Below are 22,277 nucleotides of genomic sequence, written 5' to 3'. Positions count from 1 at the left end.
TAGAACTTGAACGCACTTCTTATATATATAGATAGATTTGTATTTAAATCACTTGATTGCTTCTTATCTGTTTTAGAAATAGATTTTATACATGGTAGTTTTGTCTTGCATGTTTATTTAGTATAACTTTCGAGACAAGTTCTTCAAATGTTTGCCTAATAAAAGAAATATTCATTTATAGGTCATAAATAGCAAGACTTTGAGCAAACCTGACAGACTGCGCTCTGTTACGCAGAAGATATTATTGCAAATCAACTGCAAATTAGGAGGATCATTATGGGCAGTAGAAATACCTTTGGTAAGTATTCAGTTTTCAGCATTAATAACTATCTGCACTGACAGACAGCTCCTTATTGCATTGCAAACAGTGGAGTTGGAAAGAAGAATTAAAACAAGCTGATGTAAATAGTAATTATGTTCAATATTTATCATTTTTCATTCAGCGCAGTTGAAGTCGAAGGATATATACAAATTAAAACTTGAGTTAATGAGAGACTTACATAAAGCAGACTGTGATTTCATCGTTTCCGTGAATATGCTGTCATGGATCAATATAAGTCAATAAAAGTTTAGTTTAATTTTGAATGTTGTAGTAAATACAGTTCCACTTTCACATTCAATTTCAGAAGCAAAGCGTGCTCAGAATCAGGAAATGAGGCCCTTTCCATTCTCTGTTGGCGTACACGCACTCAGCCACTCAGGTTCCAATATAAATTGCTACTCGGAAAATGTAAAAGCATACCGAGCTAGACTGGTGTAGAATCAATCTACCTAGCTTACTACGTATTGATATGGCTAGTATTATTTAAAATGTCTTCAAACTCTTTCTCAGTCGAGTTCTTTCAGACGTTCAGTCTGTTTGATAACAAACACCGAGCCCAATATTGCAGAGTTGCAAGGTGTAAGATTAGATTATTTTGTTGGCCGCTCAGTATTCATTCATTCAATGAAATGATCATCATTAAGGAATTAGTGTAAAATTAAACCATAATGAATGGTGCGCCATATTACCAAATGAATTTAGCTCTCAAGCCTTTTCAGGTACAAAAGTGTCGAACACAGTAACAGCTTCATGAACATACTCTCAAATTTTTAGTATCTATTAGCAATATCTATTTTATAAAATCGCTTGCTGAATATTGCATTGTTCCAAAGGTAAACGATAACTGTCTGTAATGTATTAATAAATGGAGAAAACGACCGATTTTTAACCCACCAATTCCTCTATAGATGCGAGTTTCAATGCTACATTCTAAGTGAATGAACAACTTCATGTGTGCTGGAATGTATGGCTGTTTAAGGAGCAGACTGGTTAACGCATCGGCACGATAAGCCAAATATCTCGAGTTCATCTCCTAGTCCAGTCGTGCTTTCTTTCATTTTGTTTATCACAGTTTGTAGTTTATATACTGTGCTCACGTTGCCTAATTAATAAATTATATTGTGTCATGGAACCGGTGCTTGTGGATAAGTAATCAGAATTTTCTTTACATTTAATGTGGCTCTTGTCTTAATGATAAACAGCAAAGCACGTCTATGTTTCAACTTCATCTCTATACATTTTCAAATAAAGGCGAGCAGCGAACATAGCGGAGCAACGATTGTTAACTATTAGGAATTAGCGTTACTCACAAACTGAGATTATTTTATTAATATAAGTAGATTACGATTACATGTGTATAAACACTTCATTAAGTGTTCTTGTAACTACTAAAAGTCACTACTTTTCGCTACAGACATGACTTTGAAAAAATAAAATAACATTTGTGTACTTAGATGACTGACGTTTCACATCACATTCTAACAAAAGTTTTCCTTTCATATTAAACTAATACTAATTGTTAAATAGGGACCCATACTTCAACCAACAACCAGTAAACACCGTAATGTTTCGATACTGTTGCACATTCCGTCATCGTTGTGTCTGATGAACAGACTGCTATAGTATCGAAACTTTACACTGTTTTACTGTGTATAACAGTAACTTCGTTCTTGTGTCTCATGAATATACTGCTCTAGTATCGCCGTTACATTTTACGCTGGTTTATTGTTAATTGGGTATAGCAATATATTCATTCTTGTGTCTGAAGATGCTGCTATAGTATCGAAATGTCATACTATACTGTTTTTAATGTGCATAGTAGTATCTCCATTCTTACGTCTCCAGTTAGTATCGATACGTTACACCTTTATACTTTTTTGTTAACTGTATAGCAATATCTTCATTATTATGTCTGATAAAGAAGCTACTATAACATCAAAATGTTACACTATATATATATATTGTTAACTGTGCATATCTGTTCGCAAGTAGTATAGTTTAATATAAAATTTTCACAAAGGCGTTGAATTTAATATATTGCTACTTTCTATTGGTAGTGTTAAAAATCTGAGATTGCTTTAGGTGTACATTAGTAAAAGTAACTGCACAAAATAAAATAGACATGTTGTTACTATAATACAGTAAGAACTCTTGTTCTCAAGATTTTTCTAAAATTATTTTTTTTTTTTTTTAAATGTAGATTTCAAGATAAGATATACTTCAGGCAATAGATTTACATTAAAATTCAATGCTGATAGCATGTGAAACAGGGAAGCGGAATTATGGTTATTATGTATGTATTTTTACAGAAAGGTATTATGATCTGTGGCATGGACGTGTATCACGATGCCGCTCGAAAAGGAAGATCTGTTGCAGGATTTGTAGCTTCGTTAAATGAACAAGTGACACGTTGGTTCTCTCGGAGCTGCTTTCAAGGTCCCAACCAGGAACTCATGGACGGCATCAAAGTCTCGTTTGCAAGTGCCTTGAAGAAGTATTACGAAGTAAGTTAATATTTTTCTTGCTTACTTATTAGTGATCATAAGAAAATAATGATATCTTCCTATGTCTGAGGTTACTTGGCGATAAGTCAGTTACTGAAAGCCCAGCGTAGTACTTAACCTCTCTGAAAGGTGAAAGTTAGTGTCTGAAAAAGATTATTAAATTAGGCAAGAATCTGAACTCTTAAAATGAATAAATATCATGTATAAATTGAAATGTGTGCATAACTAACTTCATTGCTGATAACTGGATGTGCGTTGAGTTTAAACGTCGAGATTTATCAGATAATTAATATGAGGGGACATATTAAATTGAGTTCAGAAATTGAGTTTGTTTCTGTTTATTTGTAATGTGGAGCTTATGTATCGAATTTCATCTTCTAATTTGATACCTCGTGAGATACTCGATGTTTCACATTTATTATGGCCCCCTGTCTTCCCCGGTTAAGATACGTATTTTAATCAAAAAACTAAAATAGGCCATGGTCCACCTATGTACAAGAAATCGTCAAAATCTGTGCTGCAGACTGGGAGGACCATTGTTACATTCATTTTTATTTATATAGATAAGTTTTTAAAAGATAATGGCACGAATGTCTACTCGCTTTTTCACAAACCTTTGCACTCTTCAAAAACAAACCGCGTAACTCAATTTGTATCACTCCGCACACGAGTATTCAGCGATTGGTGCAGGAGAAAATGCTTCGTCTGTTTCGCGCAATATTTCTGCTTCTGCACGTGCATGTAATCCTTCACTGGTAACCTTCCTGCCTGCATGGCCATCATCAAATATAGCGCGCGCTCTGCGTATTTGTCAGTGGGTGTAACTGTTTTCCTGTTAAATTTAAATTTTTGTGTAAGATGTCAATCCACATATAGAGATGTGCTTTTAATTGAAAGTAAAACGTTCTTAGTGTGATTTAAAAATACAATAATTGCTGCTTAGGTTGAACAAGTGGAATTTCTTGGGGACTATTTTCTTATGGAAGAATAATGGTCATTTGGCTCATTGCAAGTGTTGCTCACTTCTGATTATATTTCGTTTTTTGTGAAGAATCATAGTCAGACTGTTTAGTCAGTTTCAGAGAACTGGGATGCAAATGTTCATTATGTTAACCAAAGGAAAAACTGAGCCCTTGTGCTAAATTTCTATTTAATATATTAAATGCATTATACTTCAGATAATTGGAGAGCCTTTCATTGTATATAAAAAGTTGTAGGCCTATTATTTTAAAGATAAGTAAGAAATAAAGATAAAAGCAATTTCACCGATTCGAAGTAGCGTAACGTCTGATGTTAATTCTGTATGTTATAATCAGGGGTAAAAGTGGATCTGAAAAGGTAGGGGTACGGTAGCAAGCGGCATGACGTCACGCTGTTCCCCCGCCTATCCTTGCCCATTTTAATTTCTTAAGAACTGGGGGACGTCGTACATATTTTTCCGAGGTCGGGGATGGCGTTCTTCCTCGTTCTCCCACTTTTACCCCTGGTTATAATTCGCATATCGATTAAAAGAAACGATCGGGTTTAACTCTTAACATACCAAGCGGGGTCCTCTAGGAACCCCAGAGGACGATATTTGGTGATACTCCTGCAACTATAATAATCAATTTATTCTGGATGTTTGTGTGTACTGCATCCGTTTGGAATATACTATCTATTACATAATTATATCAACGATGCGTTCGTTAAAAAAAATACAAAAAATAAAAACACACTTGAAAATGTAAAAGCTCCATTGTTAAATTTGTATTTCAGATTTACGAACACAAAAGTATAAAATTGTACGAAAAACTGAATATTGCTCAAGTAAACATAATATTTGATGTCAACAATGCTCATTTAACTTAGGTATACTTTTAGACACCCAAAAAATAATAATTTTGAGTTGCAATACTATGTTGAGAAATTAAAATAATACTTGGGGTCCGCAGAAGACCCCAACTTGGTAAACAACGTTGACGAGTTAGGCTTGGTACGTTAAGGGTTACATGAACATTTAAGAATCGCAAGAATGATTGTCCGTTCTCAGGAGTAACTAAATATCTGAAAAAATCTTCAAGGGATACTAAAATTGTAATCTATTCAATAATTAATATCTTTCTTTTTTTTTAAAAAAAAAAAATGAACAATTACTTGATCCACATGTTCTCTTGGCTCTACTTGAGAGTCACGTAGTGATCCGAAACTCAGTTTTGAAATGGATGGGGGTAAAAGAGCACATGTTTTAGTACATCTGCTAGTCAAGCTAATAACTATAGTAAGACAACAAAGACTAGAGAACATAGTAAGATCCAATAGCTCTGATTCTAATTTTCCATGTTATCCCTTGACGCTATGGGCAGGCTAAATAAAATTTAGTAGTGATAGATTGAATATTTTGAACCATTAATGCGAACTCCCTGATATACAGAGGACGAAGATTTATGGTCAACCACAATTAGCCATGATTTGCAGTTACAGGGAAAATTTAAGAGATTGTCCAGCCCGGCTTCCAGACATGGACGTCCGCAGGACTTTTTCAAGGAGGTAAAATACTGATTCCACGGGGGGGGGGGGGGGGAGGACAAAAGACCGACACACAAACTCAGTCGCGAATACACAATATTTTGATACACGAGGGCACATAATACATCAAGTAAAACAACAGTTATTTACGCCCGTATGCTTATTAACTACAGTAAATAATCTATAATACCAGATACTATAATATTTAATATGAATATATTAAGTGTTATAACATTTAAGTAAGCAAATTAGTATGTCTTGACATGCACTTCCAAAAACCTTTTAAAACCCAGGGAGGCAACATCCCCTTTTCCCCTTCCCCGCTGCGGGTAGCCATGCTTCCTAGTGTTCTTTGTCTATATTTATATGCTGCTTCAAAGATTCAGGAGAGAGAAAATGTATCTTGGTAATCTATCAGAAGTCCATGCCATTTCATTTTCAATCTCTCGGTCTTCGGTTTGTTTCTTAATTTGTTAGCTCGAGGTTTTCTATAAACTTTTTAGTCTGTTAGTTGGCAACATTTACACACTGCCGTCTACGTTGTTTACAAGAGCTGCAAAGCTTCGTGAAAAAACGTATAGTTTGTTAGATCAAAGGACAGGATGTCAACAAAATGTGACTCTTTAATGCAACATATTTTTGATTTTGTCGGTTCAGCTGTAGGCAATACTAATTTGCGATAACTCTCTATTTGATTTTTCTGTGCTTTCTGATGTTCATTGACCTCGTAGATTTCAAACATTTTACTTTAAAAAAAAGTGATTATTTAAAGTTGGTATTAGTGGTACAGACAAAGAACAAAAATTAATTTGTGTTAAGTAGATCCAGCTCGCAATTTGCAATCATTAAATTGCCTTTAATTGGCACTTGCGGTAAAGTGAGCTTCCTTGCAGAATTGTAACAGTTGAAATGAAATCTTTGAATTTTACGTCCCACGATTATGTCGGCTAGGCTAAGGGCGACGGTGATGATGAGAAATGAGTGGAATTGTGGGAGAAAACGGGAGAACCCCGAGAAACTCCACGCACATGGTGTTTGTCCACCACAAAGTTCACTTGGCGCGAACTGGAATCGACCAAGGACCCCACGCACCAGCGGTGAATGCTCTACCATTGAGCCACCGCGGCCCTTTGGAACAGTTGAATATTGGGTTGAATATCAGCTAAGTACAAACTAAGATCCCACTGTATTGTGAAGGACTTATGGAATGTTGTAACAGTTTATTCGGTTATTATTATTATTATTATTATTATTATTATTATCGTACTAACTCAGATTTATTTATTTATTTGTTGTAGGTCAATAACACACTACCAGAGAAGATAGTAATCTTTCGTGATGGTGTAAGTGATGGACAGCTGAGATACTGCCAAGAACATGAGATCCCACAGCTAGAGTCCACTTTCACCCACCTGCAAGAAGGTTACAATCCCAAGCTCGTCGTAGTTGTTGTCCAAAAACGAATAAATACAAGAATATTTGCCAAAGTGGTAAGTGCGTTGATGAATCTTCACCATTATTTTTGGAAATTCAGTAGAAAATATTTTGTAAGTAAATAATTGAATTTTTGTAAGACTTAAACTTTGCGTTTAATATTACTTATTTCATTATAGAATTATTAAAAGGAAGATTAATAATATTGATGGTAACATTAAACTTAGTATAAGGAATCAAACTAATGGTGTTATTTAACTGTATAACTAGGAGAGAGAAAGAAAATAAATTGATTGTGTCATATTTTAGTGTTAATAATTATTTATGTATGAAATATAAAAGAATGTTGTGAAAGTTTAAAAAAAATCGATCGAGCAGAACTCGATCCATCAGTACTCTAGCGTTTCTGATTTTTTTCCTGCAGAAATAAATATAATTTAAGGTTATTAATGAAGCACAAGATATTTCAAAATGGATTGGATCATGAAAAATATATTACGAGCGAGCGATTACCCAGTGAAGTTAATTCGAATTTGAAGTTCTTTAGAAACATTCCAAATAGTACATAAACTCCACCACCAGGTGGCAGGCTGGTTCTTGTTAAGTGCAATGTCAGTTTTGTGCACGCCTTAATGAAGAATTACATTCGAACGGGGTATGACTAATTTCAGCTAACAGGTAAAGGTAAATCATGTGACAGACGAATAAAGTGTGAAGAATTAGAACTTTTTTTCAGCGTAGCTTACAGAAGTATACAATGAGACTAAACCATGGCACATACTGTGTATTAAAATAATAATAATAATAATAATAATATAAATCGCCGATAGCAAAAGATTAAACGTTACTAGATTTTCTGTATATTCCTTTAGAATTTAACATTTTGAAATGTATATTTAAGAAATATACAAGGCTATTGTAAATAATCTTCCCGACTTCAAAGTTTAATAAGCAACGTTTATTTATTCATACAGACATGCAACTTACTTAAATGAAAGGAAAACTTCACTGGAAAAGTTTATTTTTAGCTATGAATTCCGCCGCTAGGGCGGCAATAAATCAAAGTGGCAGGAAACGAAGACACGAAAGCATTTTGTGTTCTCGAATTTCATGTAAAAGAGTCAGTAGTTAGTGCTCAACGAACTTTTAGCAGGAAGTTCGAGTTAAATCCACTAGGCTGCACTTAATTTGAAAATGGTATAGACAATTTAAAGAAAGTGGGTGTATTTGCAAGAGGAAATAAACAAACTGGCCAGAAGTTGATGAGGAAACAGTTGATCGTGTGCGTGCGACTTTTGCCGGAAGTCAGCAGTTCGTGCAAGCAAACAATTGAACTTAAAGCATACAACAGTGTATGGAAGATTCTGCGAAAACAATTGTAAATTTCATCCGTACAGATTGAAAAAGCGGTCGCCAGATATACCACAGCGTGCAACTTTTCTGGGGGATTTTGGTTAAAAGTAAGGGTATCAGCCATCCCTGCCTAACAATTTGCTTAAACTTCGAGTACACATTCAAGAAGTAGTTGCATCTATTGGTTCGAAAGTGTGTGTCAAGAATTACTCTCGGATTGATGTGTGCCGAATTACAAAAGCCACTCGTATTGAGCATCTTTGACATGGATCATTAGAGTATGTATTATATAATAATAATAATAATAATAATAGAAGTTTTGTTTCATTTAACTTAAGTTGCATGTCATTGTGCATAAATAAACTTGAGTTACTGAACTTTGGAAATTGGGAAGATGATTTACAATAGTCCTGTATATATGTGTATTCAAATTAATATCTAGTTTCCTCAAATAGAATTGAACCCTTCAGATAAACTACTCTTTCTGATTTATTGCACACAATAAATGGAAAAAATAGTAATACCTCCAAAATAAAATCAAATGAAATATTTCAGCTTAGCATCCCACGATTATGCTCTTTAGGCTAAGGGAGACGATGATTTAGACAAGTAAATGATGGAAGAATTAGTGAGATGAGAATGTGGGAGGAAACGGAAATACCCCGAGAAAACCCACGGACACGATGTTCAATCCCTTTAAAGATGTGAATTCCGTGATATATAATAAGAGTGAAAAAAATGCAAGACAGGATCATGAATCGAACTGGGTAGGATCAAAAAGCGAACTAGATAGCGTAGGGGTTAAAGCACTGATACGGTAAGCCGGAGACTTGGGTCCAATTTTACATTTTTTTCTCCATTGCTCGCTTTGTAAAAATCGTGATTCTTATTTCTTCCAGTACGAAGAAGACAGTGAGGAAAGTCTCCAAAAATATATAGTTCTACATTACTTGAATGCAAATAGTTTTAACATACAATATGTTTTTACTTTTAAGCGATAATATGAGAGAAGAAAGTCGTACGATCATGTAAATCATTTGCTTTCAAGATTTCAACGGATATATTTCATGATCCCATGCCAAACAATTCATTTTTGGTTGTCTGTCCGTTCATCCGTCCCGGTGTACGTACACACATATAGAGATCATATCGTGGAACATATGCGAACGAAATTTTAAACTTAATATAAAATTTCGAATTAACTTCCTACTTCCAATAATAAGAATAGTTTACTGGAGGATGGAAATCGAAAATCACTATTTTTCCGGAAACTTTTCTAACGATTTTAAATGAGCCTGTAATGTGGTATGTCTGGAGAAAATCCCATAAGATGGTTTATTATTGGATTTTTTTTTTTTTTTTTTTTTTTTTTCAGTAAGATCTTCGAAAACTTCTATAATTTTATTGTTTCATATAGTGGTCGAAGTGAGACTGTTTGCGGTGGTATGCCATACCGTCTCTGGTTTTTCAGTAATGAAGACATACCGTCACTGGAAAGTGGATGGTAATAGAGTTTAATAAATCCACTTTTATATACAGTAACTGACGAATAGCTTCGCATGTAAAAATATGTCACTTCTTATGTAGAAATAACTTCTAAGATACCAACATCGACATTTTTGTTATCTTTTCCCCACCTTTTGTTTTAAACATGAGGTGTCTACAAAGGAGTTCACCAAGTTTATATTTTGTTGTGTTATATTCAGTTGTTTCTTTCTTATGTATTTTTGTGTCGGGAGTTCTCCTGCGGGAAATTGTTTCAAAATTGTTATTACAAAAACTCGTTTTTTCAGCATTTTCGTGTATACGTGGGTTATTATCTATAATACAACATAAGGGGATATTTTAATTTTTTTCTGATTTAGGGCCGGGGACAAAGCCTTTCCCTGTTCCCTGCCCCACATAACTGCAAAAAAGCTCTCCCATGGTTTTGAATCATTATGTAAATAGAAATACAATATCTTAGACAACATACCCTCACTGTATTTCAACATTTTAGATAGCCAGTATGTCGAGTCAAAATCGTAATAAAACATTCCGCTTCTCCTTTTTCTCCACTTCGAACATTGGTTTCATAGATAAATATTCCAATTATAACTGAAGCACGATATAAGAAATACGTATGACCGAAAAAATTTAGTACCTTGACGAACTTTATTATTATTATTATTATTATTATTATTATTATTATTATTATTATTATTATTATTATTAATGACATACATAAGCATCCACTGTATTGTAGATTTTAATGTTATTGTTTTTCCTTGATTTTTTCCATAGAATGGACGACTTGAGAACCCACCACCAGGAACAATCATGGATCATACTATTACAAGAAGGAACTATTATGATTTCTTTTTGGTGTCGCAGCACAGTAGACAGGTAATGATTTGTAGATGTGCACTTTTAAACTCATTTTCAAATCTGAGTTTGCTACTAATATTTTTAAATAATGTGAAATTATTTACGTGCATCAATGGTTTCTTCGTAAAATAATAACGGAGTGGGAGACCTGGCTTCGGATCACAAGTTAAGCTCTAGGTCTACGTTTAATATAGCCTCGGTGCTGAAAGAACGCTAGAACTTCAAATCAACCAACCATAGAACATTAAGAAATATGCAAGGTACAGTCAAGTCCAAAAATTTCTCCGAAAATAAATAGCAGACAAGGAAATTTAAAGAACAGAACCTGGCATTAAAAAGCTTATAACGATTGAAGAAGATTGAAAAAAAATTGTTCGTCTGTTATAACTTGGAGAACATCTATAAACTTTTTAACGCACGTTTCTGCATAGACCTTAATTTTAAGTATGTTACAAAGATCATCCCGAAAGTAATGCTTTATTGCTGAGAAGAAAAGTCTGAGTCAAAATAGTTAGATGTGTTAAGTACCTATTAAGGTGACTCAAAGTATTGTTTTTTTGCTTTTGATACATTTCTGTCACCTTTCAATCCAGTGTTGAAATCCGCTCTAGAAAAATTTCGGAGTATATATATATATATCGTATATTTACAACGATTTTAATGTTTGCTGCATCCTGCTGTCTGCGAAAGTTGTTTTGAGAGCGGGAAATAAATGAAATTCAGATGGGACTAAATCAGGACTGCAAGAGGTTTGTGGCGTTATTGTCCATCCTATTTTGATAATGGCCTGTTTTGATAATTTCCAATGACATTTGAGTATGGACATTATTGTAATGCAGAAGACCACTATCCAATAGAGTATGCTTTCCCATCAAATAACTTCACTCAGTTCATGAACTGATCTGTTCGTACCATTACATCAGCAACCAATCCTCACACAACTCCTGTATGGTCATATGACGGTTCTCTCTAATCAGTACATGCACTCTTTCTCAGTTTTCATGCGCCACTGCGGTTGCTGGTGTTCCACTTCGATATTTAACCGCCACCGAGAATTCCCCGTCCTGGAACTTCATCAATCTTTCTAACGTTGTTAATGTTAATTGGGTACTCTCCATATGCCGCCTGTATCTTTTGTTTGTCTCTGGAACTTGCAAAACACTATTCGGAACAATTCAATCACAGCTCTTTTGTCTACTGTTCATATTTATTTAATAATCAGTAATTACAAACTCGTTCTCACTACTAACATATCGTATTACATGTGTATGAAGTATTATTGCAATCCGATAAAAAAATAAATACTCAATTACTTTAGTTACATTCTAATTCATGGTGCAATCGTTAACAGAAATAAAGTGCGTAAACTGGTCATATTGAACACATTCAAGAAGGCCGAAGGATAATTACTTGCTATTACCTTTCACACCAACCGGTTCTTTGCACACTACAATGTCTCAGCCGTAAAAGATACTCTAACTGGCGTCAAAATTGTTTCATAATTACTTTTATATGTATAGTTGCTTATTATTGAGAGAACTGCTTCCTTCTCCATGCATGCTTTTGGTCTGGTTACTCAATTTAGATCAAATTCATGTGGGTGGTTGCCAACGTAGCTTGATCTCACTACCACGCATTTGTTTACACAAGTTTTCTTGTCGGAGAATTATGGCAGAATAACTTCAGATTTTTTTTTCTTTCTTCAATCTCTAACAGAGACGAAGTAAGTAAGGTAACTCAAAAGTCCCCATGCGTAGGACATGATAGATATATCATTTGTTTTCTACATTATCTATGTACTGTTCCTCATTCTAGATTTTTGAATGAAGATTAGCTCAGTCAGCGTTCCTTCGTATTGGCCATACACCAATTTCCCATGACCTTAAATTCTAAATGTATCAAATGGGTGTTTGTTTTGCTCAGTATCGCATGTTAATGACCATTAATGTGAAAGAAATCATCCCCATAAAAGTTGATATGTTTACCTAGACAATGACGTTGCGCTTATTTGATGATAGATATTTATATCTTCCCGATATTTTAAAAAGATGTTGATTGTAGTTATCCGATGAATGCTGCTTTCGCTGATACCAGATTCAGCATAGAAGCTTCTGATCATTTTGGGAGGGGAGCCCATCAACAGTACAGCTAGTGCGACCATTAACAACCTCTTGTCTCTTATTCCTTGGGCATCCTAAATGGAGCTGAACTCCCAAAGTGTTCTTAAACTTAGTGTTTAGTTTATAATAACTGCAGTGTCATTAATGGTCTTTCATAAGTCAATCTTCTTTTGAACTCGTGTACAACATTGCTAGCTTCTCCTGTTACTATCAGGAAGATTTCGATGAGCTTATTACGAAGAAAGGGAAAATAAACTGTCTTATACATAATGGAAATCCCTTTTTTGTTATATGCATAAGGAGATCTGTGAGGTATACTGGATAATTACCAAGTAGAAATTAAAATGAAGATATAATCTAGAAGTAGTAAGGTACGACTAATCACATTTACCTTAATTTAGTTTTTATTTTTTTTAATTATTTATTTTAAAATACTTTCCTAGGGTACTGTATCACCAACGCACTATGTGGTTGTTCGAGATACAAGTAATATGAAAGAAGACCATGTGCAGCGTCTTACATACAAGATGACGCATATGTACTACAATTGGCCAGGCACCATCCGTGTACCAGCGCCTTGTCAGGTTAGTACTAATATTCTGTAAATTCTTCCAGCTATTTTCAATGCAAATAAATTCTAGTGCAGGCATATGAAAATCAAAATTAACTGGTGACTAATGACGTAGTAAGTATTGGAAAAGCAAGGTTCTTGCAAGGAATGGGACTCTCTGTTAGGCTGATTTTTTTTTCAATTAAAATAAATTTACAGAAACTCAGCTAGAGCCATGTTCTAACTACGTTCAAAAATTTTCAAACAGTACAGCTGTTTTTCTGTGATGTCATTATAGCCATGACAGAAATTATTTAAACTTTCAGATAGATGCATTTCGTGTCAGTGCTTGTCTGGGTCTGTTGACAGTTCTTTTCTTTGGTTCATTCGTTTTATTGTAGTTGGCACCAACTTTTGCACTGGAACTGCAGAAAGCTAGTCCATGCCACGTGCTAGTCGGTATATTATCAAAAGTTTATACTAGTTCAGATACTATCATTATACATTCAGAAAATTAAATAGAATGCATATCTGCATTAGTTCAACAGGGTGTCTATCAGTCACGAAATCAGAAAACGGTCATGAAAGTCACGAAATTTAGCTTTTGGGTCACGATTTTTTTAAACTGTGCAAATGTAAGTACAGATTGGAAAATTTTGTTCTATAAAACGTCAAAATTCACCACCAAAAATGTCTATGGTCGGCTTTAGACGCTACCAAATCGCAAGCAAAATACGTTTTTATCGCATGGATGAAAATTCGGCCTAATTCGCACCCAAATTTGCTCTTGAAAATGTTAGGAAATTTTATGATTTGGTAAAGTAAAGGTCACGAAAATGTCACGAAATTTCATTTTGGAATTTCAGTAGACACCCTGTTCAACCTTCTATCGTCCAATCCCAACCACTCACGTTCATCATATCTTTCCTGTAGATAATAATGTTGAACAAGTGCATATTTCATATTTCCATTTTGTAGCTACATATGGCTGCCATGACTACCAGGTGGTTTTCATTCACTTAATAAAGTAGATTTCCGTCAGACGGTATTGACATGTATAAAAGAAAATTTTATGAAGCTATAAAGCGAATATTTTCGTAAATATGTAAGTGTTCAGGGTTTTCAATTTGCCACTAATTTCATTGTTCCTAAGTACTACTTGTATATTTTTTACTCTAAGCTCCAACTTTGAGTAAGCACCCAGGTTTCATTATGTGAATTTCTATTGTTGTCTTAAGTTTATTTTAAATGCATATAAATCAAGATAATAGGAACATATGTGATGTATTTACAGAGCGCACACACAAGATCTCTATGGTTTTTTCTGTGAACAGCCATGTAATTAACTTTCTAGTACATCTAATTGAACGTATAAGACACATCATAAATTCAACACAATAATAACCTGTTGTGCTCAGCGTGATAATGAGAAGTATTTCCCCTTGAACTTCTCATCAGTATTTCAGGTACTATTTGGTCTAGAAATTAATTCGTGTGGTTGGTACGCACACATTGAAGCTGTAGTACAAACACAAAATACATAAATACCTTAAGAAAAATATTGTCCATCGCTAGCCACAACTTTCGCCCATCTGTCAGGCAATGTACGGATTCCGTGGCGAAAGAAGTCCTCATCCTTGGAAGCGATCCAGTCAGAGACCCATGTTTCGATATCTTCTGAAGAAGTAAACCGCTGTCTAATCAAATCGTCGTTCATGCAATCGAACAAGTAGTAGTCCGAAGGAGCAACGTCTGGTGAATACGGCGGGTGGGGTAAAACTTCCCATCCGACATTTTCTAAATAGGTTTTGACCGGTTTTGCGACATGTGGGCGAGCGTTATCATGTTGAACAATAAGTTTATCATGTCTGTTCTCCCATTCTGGTCGTGTTCTGTCCAGAGCTTGCTTCAAACGCATTAATTGTCGTCGATAACGTTCTCCATTCATAGTTTCACCCGGTTGCAGCAGCTCATAGTACACCACACCTTTCATATTCCACCATATGCACAGCATAACCTTTGCACAGTGAATATCTCGTTTTGGTTGTGATGGACCTGGTTCACCTGGTTTCACCCAGGCCTTTTTTTCGTTTAGGGTTCTCGTAATGGATCCACTTCTCATCACCCGTAATAATTCGATGCAGAAACCCCTTTCTGCTCTGTCGTTGAAGCAGCAATTCGCAAATGGTTTTTCGTCTTTCAACGTCTCTGTCTTTCAATTCATGTGGAACCCAATGTGACATCTTTTGAATCATTCCCATGGCTTTCAAGCGTTTGGAGACTGTTGTTTGATCAACGCCTAATGCTGCTGCAAGTTGTTCCTGCGTTTGACACGAATCCTGCTCGAGCAATGCTGTCAATTTTTCGTCTTGAAATTTTTTTGGCTGTCCAGCTCGCTCTTGGTCTGCCAAGCCGAAATCACCACTTCTAAAGCGTGCAAACCACTTCTGACACGTTCGCTCAGCTAGAGCATGGTCACCATACACTTCCACCAAAATACGATGACTTTCAGTCGCACTTTTCTGCATGTTAAAGTAATGCAGCAGGACACCCCGCAAAAACACTTTATCAGGCACAAATTGCGCCATGTTCACTTAACTACAAACTGGTGTTGTTGACGCTTTAATCCACTGCCCTATACTACGAACGATACGCGATGACAGGGGTTTGCAACACATGTGTGGATACACGGAACTGTGGGACGCTCCGTTCGTTGCGCCATCTCTTGTCCACCCGCACGAATTAATTCCTAGACCAAATAAATAATTACGTACGTTATATTTGTAATTATAATCAGAACGCTTCCTAACCCATCACCAACTAGTCCACAAGGGTTGTGCTGCTAGTGTAAATCTGATTGAACAAAGAACCTGATGTTAAAAGTGTGAGCAAGAGCTTTCTAAAATGAACAATTGTATTTTTAACCAATTTCGCACTACATATATGGTTCGAAAATATGTTTTGTCTTCGTACCTACTACTCGCATTTCAATAACAAGAATCCCGAGACAAACACTTGTGTAAATTTTTAAGATACCTTTCATGGTAAACCAGCACCCTAGGGACGCAAAATAATAATTTCTTCTGAATTTACGGGTTGTAGATTTGGTGTCATTCAAAAGTCTGATTCATTCTGAAGACAATGACATACGAACTATGTATCTAACGTGAAGTACGACCAGCAGCTTCCTATGTGAAAGTGTGGATTTTTTTTTTTTTTCTCTAAAAATTATAATTTTAAAAAGGCTATGCTGAATTTCGTAATTGATGAAGTGACTTTTCTGTCAGATATTTTACTTTGGTGATTGTTCTAACAAGCAAATTCTATTTAATGGTTTTCTTTTTCAGTATGCACACAAGTTGGCCTACCTCGTAGGACAGAATATTCACAAAGAACCAAACGACAAGCTACATGATAGACTGTTCTACTTGTAGATCTTCGTCCAAAGAACTCCTGCTTAAACACTTGAGTTTTATCAAGTGATTTTGTTTCAGCAAATGACTGATTTTTTTTAAAAAAGGACTATTTTAGTAACCAACAATTTTGTAATACGTGTATTAAGGACTGCCAAGTTGTTTCAATGTTCCATTTACATTCGTTTTTTCATTGAAGACATTGTGTATTGTGTATGACTTATAGCAGCGTCGAAAGTTTATTTCAATCAGTAAATAGTGATTATTTATACTATATGTTGCAAGATCACCAAGAAAGTGTTCCTTTCTGTCAAACATGAAATCAGGGTGGTAAGAAATATTTTGTTACCGACTGTCAAAGTCAGGTTTCCTTGACAGTGTACGAGGTATCTGAGGAATTTATTTTGTCATTGGCAAACAATGATTGATAGTAGACACACAAAAGATACTTTAGCTGTGTAACTAACATAATGTTCATAAAATCGTCTACCTTGAAATGCGCATATAGAGTTACGCAGATGTTACCTTCAGATATGTCTAGTCCAACGTAAAGGAAATGTAATTGAATGGTTTGAATGACAAAAGTGACGTAAACTGATTTAATGTTTTTCTTTTCTTTACACCTAAATATGTGAAACGCTGAATTAATTTCTAAGATGCAATGTGTGCACAGAATGTTAATATAGATAGAACGAAAAGAAAGAAAGAAAATTATGAAAAAGTATTCAGGGTGTTTAAGTATCCCTGTTGAATATTTCATTTCCATAGTGAGACGTAGAATTTTGAAGATTTAATGGAAATTTGATTGTTGTTCAATAGGGATATTTAAGCAGTCTTAATATTGTTTAGGTAACCTTTAGTTGTTCTCATAGCTTTTTATCGCATAGGTTTTTCACATTTTCTGTATTATCGATTTATTACTCGCTACAGACAGTATTTACATCTGAAATTACCTTTAAAATATTAATTGAAAATATTCGACTGATACCGTTGCATAGATATGCAGGGTTCTAGGGTGTCTATTGGTCACGAAAGTCATGAAGTCACGAAATTTAGCTTTTGGGTCACGATTTTTTTTTTTTTTTTTTTTTTTCTTTCTTTCTTCATCTGCACAAACATAAGTATAGACGGGAAAATTTTGTTTCATAAAACGTCAAAATTCACCACCAAAAATGTCTATTATCGGCTTTAGACGCTACCAAATGGCAAGCAAAGTATACTTCTATCGCAAGCATGAAAATTCGGCTCAATTCGCACCCAAATTTGCTCTTGAAAATGTTACTAAATTTTATGGTTTGGGAAAGAAAAGGTCACGAAAAAGTCACGAAATTTCATTTTGGAATTTTAGTAGACACCCTGGATTCTCACCGAGAAATAATTGAAAATATTCGACTGGTACCGTTCTACAGATATGCAAGGTTCTCACCGATCTAGAAATCCTAAAAAGGTCAGGGAATTCAGCTTACTCGTGAAAAGTCATGGAATTCCATGAAAAGCTGAAAAAAAACGTGGAAAAGTAAGGGAAATTTTGAGTACAGATTTTCACTTCTCAAAATGCTTTTCTCTTTCTGTCTTACCAAGCTATTGGGCGAGGAATATGTTTTGAAATAAATTACTGTTATGCAAATCTTCTCGACCTGCATACACCATAGATATGTATATGCATAGTAGATGAGAAATATTGTTACTTTTTTACGCTATATATAGACCTAGAAAACCTGGAAAAGCCAGAGAATTCGTGCTTGCCAAATAAGTGGGAACCCTGACATGTCAACATCGTAAAATAATAGACAATCTGAAAAAAAATTCTTTGTTGTACAATAATAGTTAATATTTTGAAATTTCTACATTACTTTTTAATCAGAAACAAATATATGGAAGTAATATTTACTTTTAGTTGCATTCTTTCGTTTGTTGAAACACACTAGTCGACTTCGATCCCAGCTGCTGAAAGGGTTAAACTCAGTGCTTTTTGAATGAGACCAAAGTAAGGACAAAACGATGGGTGCAAATAGATACTGTAGTGTGTAAAAGATCCTCTTTTCAGAACTCTTAACCATGTACATTGCGTCATTACCGCGTGAGAAATTTTTAAAGCTGTTTTAGAAAGAGGAATCAATAATTTATGTAATTCAAGAAGAAAACTTTCACCCGTGACAAGAAGTTATTTAATTGCTTCGTAAATATCTAGGAGTTTAGTTCAAATTCTGTTAGAAAACTTGCCAAGGAAAATTTCCAAATTTATATCAAGAGTTAAATAACACTAAATTGGAAGTAGGATCAAAAACAAGAAAGAAGGAAAAAAACTAAAATAGTTCGTTTCTTTGCACGGGATGAGGTTTTATCCGAAGGCCACAATAATAGAACATGTCTTCTCTGAAAGATCTTCAAATAAGGAACAAGCACATGAAGTAGTTAGGGTTGCTCAACTTTGGTATGCAAATTACGGAACCATCTCACATTTATTAAACAGCCCAGGTATGTAGAATGATGTATACTACTGATCCTATTTCTACTTTCTGACCAAAAATTCCTTTATATATATATATATATATATATATATATATATATATATATATATATATATATATATATATCATCAGTAAAAGCCTTCGATTACAATAAATGAGATTTTATATACAATGTATACTGTCTACTTTAACCAGTTTTGCTTCCATCATAAACTGATCAACTAGCAGAAAATGAAGACACAATGAACGTATTTTGAAACAAATAATTAATATAAACTGATGTGTTTCAAGTAATTTTAATAAGCAAAAATTTCACAGTAGTGAAGAATATATCTTTTCATAGCCACAATTTACTAGATCTCAATCGTTGCTACCTCGAAAGCATAATTATGTTTATTACTTCTCGTACCGTTTTTGCCAAGGCCAATTTCTACTATGTGTATTTATCTGTTGCAGGTGTTTACAAGAGACAAAAATGCTTTGAAACAATACGTAAAAAGAAAGAAAGAAAGAAAAATAAGACCTGTGGTAATTTTCTTCAAACCTATCAGCTTGCCATTAGACAGGATGATAGAATTTTGAAGTACATTCAGACCTCATACTAGTCTCATATGTTTAGTGACGACAAAGATGAAAGCAGTAAGAACCATTTCTTCTAAATCTCGTACAAGTGGTTTCGGTTCCCATTAACAAGGTCATACCTGTTCTTTCATTGTTGATCTTTTGAGGACAGAATGTTTAAGCTCAGCTCTTTTATATTTCGAAGAAATTAGGAGAAAACGTTAGTTACACACACACACACAATCCAATAAACATATTACATTTAAGATGGCCAAAACACAAAGATGACTTTTACATTAGATTTCTATGAATGAAGGCAGCTAAGTTGTGAGGAAGCTTATGGACACCTTAGAATAATTAATGATGCAGATCTTATAAAGAATGAAATTACACAAAAATTAAGCTGTTACAAAGTTAACAGACCTTCACCAAGTAAATCCACAGAAAGAATGCGTTTGAAAACAAGAAAAATTAAATCAAAATTACAGCCGTATGATGATAATACTCTAAATGAGATGTGCTATTTCGTAATTTCTTCCATTGAAATATAGAAACCATACAATGTATTAACGTTCATAATACACAAAAGAGATCTAAATGGACTTTCTAACCCTTCGTGTGAATCATAAATAAAATAACGATTTGATTGAGTTATAACTAGGAAGAATGGAGCGAATAAGAAAATAGTCCTTTTGTGCAAATTTTCTTGTTCATTAACAAGGTTTTCTGATTACTTTTTTCGGTGGAACACTTCGTCACGTATAGGATTACCAACAGATTCTTAGTTGATATATCTCGCGAGGTATCTGCCTTAACGTTATTGGTGCTTCTGTAGCATGAAGTCAGTCAGCATATGAATATGTTCTGCTTTTACGGCAGTAGAATCCACACTACCCAATTGTAGCTTTTGAGACTTAACTGTCCTATCTCATTGACGTTCACGGAACGTAGTTATCGAATCATTACGGACTGGATAGACTCCATATTACCTTCTTAATACTTAAGATCCGGAATGTATTTCTCTCCTTGAGTCCATTCTATGCGTAGCTCCCATTATTATTCTGATTTCGCTCGCCCTATCTATCAACTTATTCCTGCTACTATGCATACACCAGCAGTAAACATAATCACAGAATATCGTACAAAATATATCCCTTGTAAACAGTACAGTAAGTTTCTCTCTGTTCTATCTTACCTAATCGTTTTAATTCTGAAAACATATCAAGACATTCCATTAGATGTAGCACATCAGATACAAGCAAATTCAATCCCACTCTTAATAGTACTTGTCCCACCAGGTCTTACGTGTCCATGGATTTGCATAAGAAAATGAAGTAAAAATAGAATATTAAAAAGAAATTGAATTAAGGGGCATTTTCAGCATAATATATCCCACAACGCAAAGCTGTAGGAGCGACACCAGGAGCAAAAACATAAGAAGCACTAAATTCCGAATACAATCTACTAGTAGTATGCTGGAGTTAACAGAATGTAAACACACACAAAAGAAGTCATATATTCTTGATATTCTAGGTTACTTTTGTTACTTTCATTTTTATTTGCTTTAACATACTATAAGTAGTTCTATTGTAACCATGATTTGTATGATTTTGGATACTGTTCTGCTGCATTTTCCGAAACAAAACACTTTGTAAGTATTTGAAGTAAATTTTCAGTGTTAAAGTATTTTTAAAAAATCATGTTTTCTTTTTTGTATCGAATAATTATTAACGATTTTATTCTTATGGTGTGAAATTCAGATCAGCGGTGTTAACGTGTTCAATACACTAGCAATAAATACCATATATATTAAGAGAAGCAACACAAAATTAAATTTGAGTAGGTTGTATGGTGAGTTAAAGAAAATTCTACTTGGAACTTTTGTGTGAACTCAGGGTGTGCTTAAAGTACAGATCTCATATGACACAAAACAGCCACTGCAAGTATTTTTACTGGATTGTACATGATTCTTGAGCTTGGTACTTAATGGATAGGATGCTTTGTTAAAAGTGCCAAAGTATTTTGAATGAAGGTACAGAACAGAACTTGCTGCTTTTACAGCAGAATTCATCAGTTGGAAGATATGTTTAAATGTACCTGAATACACATTTATCATTATGAATTAGTTTTACTTCAATGCAATGTTCCTTCTTTGTTTGTATATTTGTTCCTTTAATGTATTGGTTACTCTTTTTCAGTAGAGAATAGTAAAATGTATATCTCTTTATGTTGAATGTAGTATTTTTCATAACGTGGTAGAAAAAAGAAACGTAAATGCTTGTACTAGTTTCTTTATTAGGTAGAAAGTGTTTAATACGAGAAAAGTATAGTCTTGAACTTAACATATTTGTTGAAAAGAAAAGACAATAAAGTATTTTTTTTATATATTTTTATTATGATATTTCATTCTTTTGTAGTGTATTTTTCCTATTGAATTTCACCTTGCTTTGGCTAAATGATTGAAATTGTTCCCTTAAGTGAGTCAAGAATAAGGAAGTGAAATCAAATTAAAAGTTCTGTGCATATACGTGGTATGTGAACAAAATAATTTTCGTATCAACTGTCGAAAATAAGGAAAAAGAAATTGGTGCTATATGACGATAATTTTTGAGTAAGGCTTCCCGAGTATCCTCAGTACTTGAAGTTAAATTGGTCAAAAATAAAATAATGAATTTAT

General features: G+C 34.3%; 1 protein-coding gene across 1 annotated transcript in view; it reads left to right on the top strand.

Moving 5' to 3' along the window:
• Positions 1-21,993, top strand: part of LOC145662872 (piwi-like protein Ago3) — a 72,071-nt gene extending 50,078 nt beyond the window's left edge. Inside the window, exons 14-19 of the mRNA XM_081728830.1 lie at positions 182-298; positions 2,632-2,826; positions 6,630-6,821; positions 10,402-10,503; positions 13,049-13,189; positions 16,503-21,993. Coding sequence (XP_081584956.1) covers positions 182-298; positions 2,632-2,826; positions 6,630-6,821; positions 10,402-10,503; positions 13,049-13,189; positions 16,503-16,589 — 834 coding nt within the window. The 3' untranslated portion in view covers positions 16,590-21,993. The remainder of the gene's footprint in view (positions 1-181; positions 299-2,631; positions 2,827-6,629; positions 6,822-10,401; positions 10,504-13,048; positions 13,190-16,502) is intronic.
• Positions 21,994-22,277: the final 284 nt, after the last annotated feature.

The sequence above is a fragment of the Thermobia domestica genome, chromosome 10 (assembly GCF_964235325.1).
Source record: "Thermobia domestica chromosome 10, izTheDome1.hap1.1, whole genome shotgun sequence".
NCBI lineage: Eukaryota > Metazoa > Arthropoda > Insecta > Zygentoma > Lepismatidae > Thermobia > Thermobia domestica.
The sequence above is the reverse complement of the archived record's forward strand: the minus strand, read 5'-3'. Positions and strand labels throughout refer to the sequence as shown.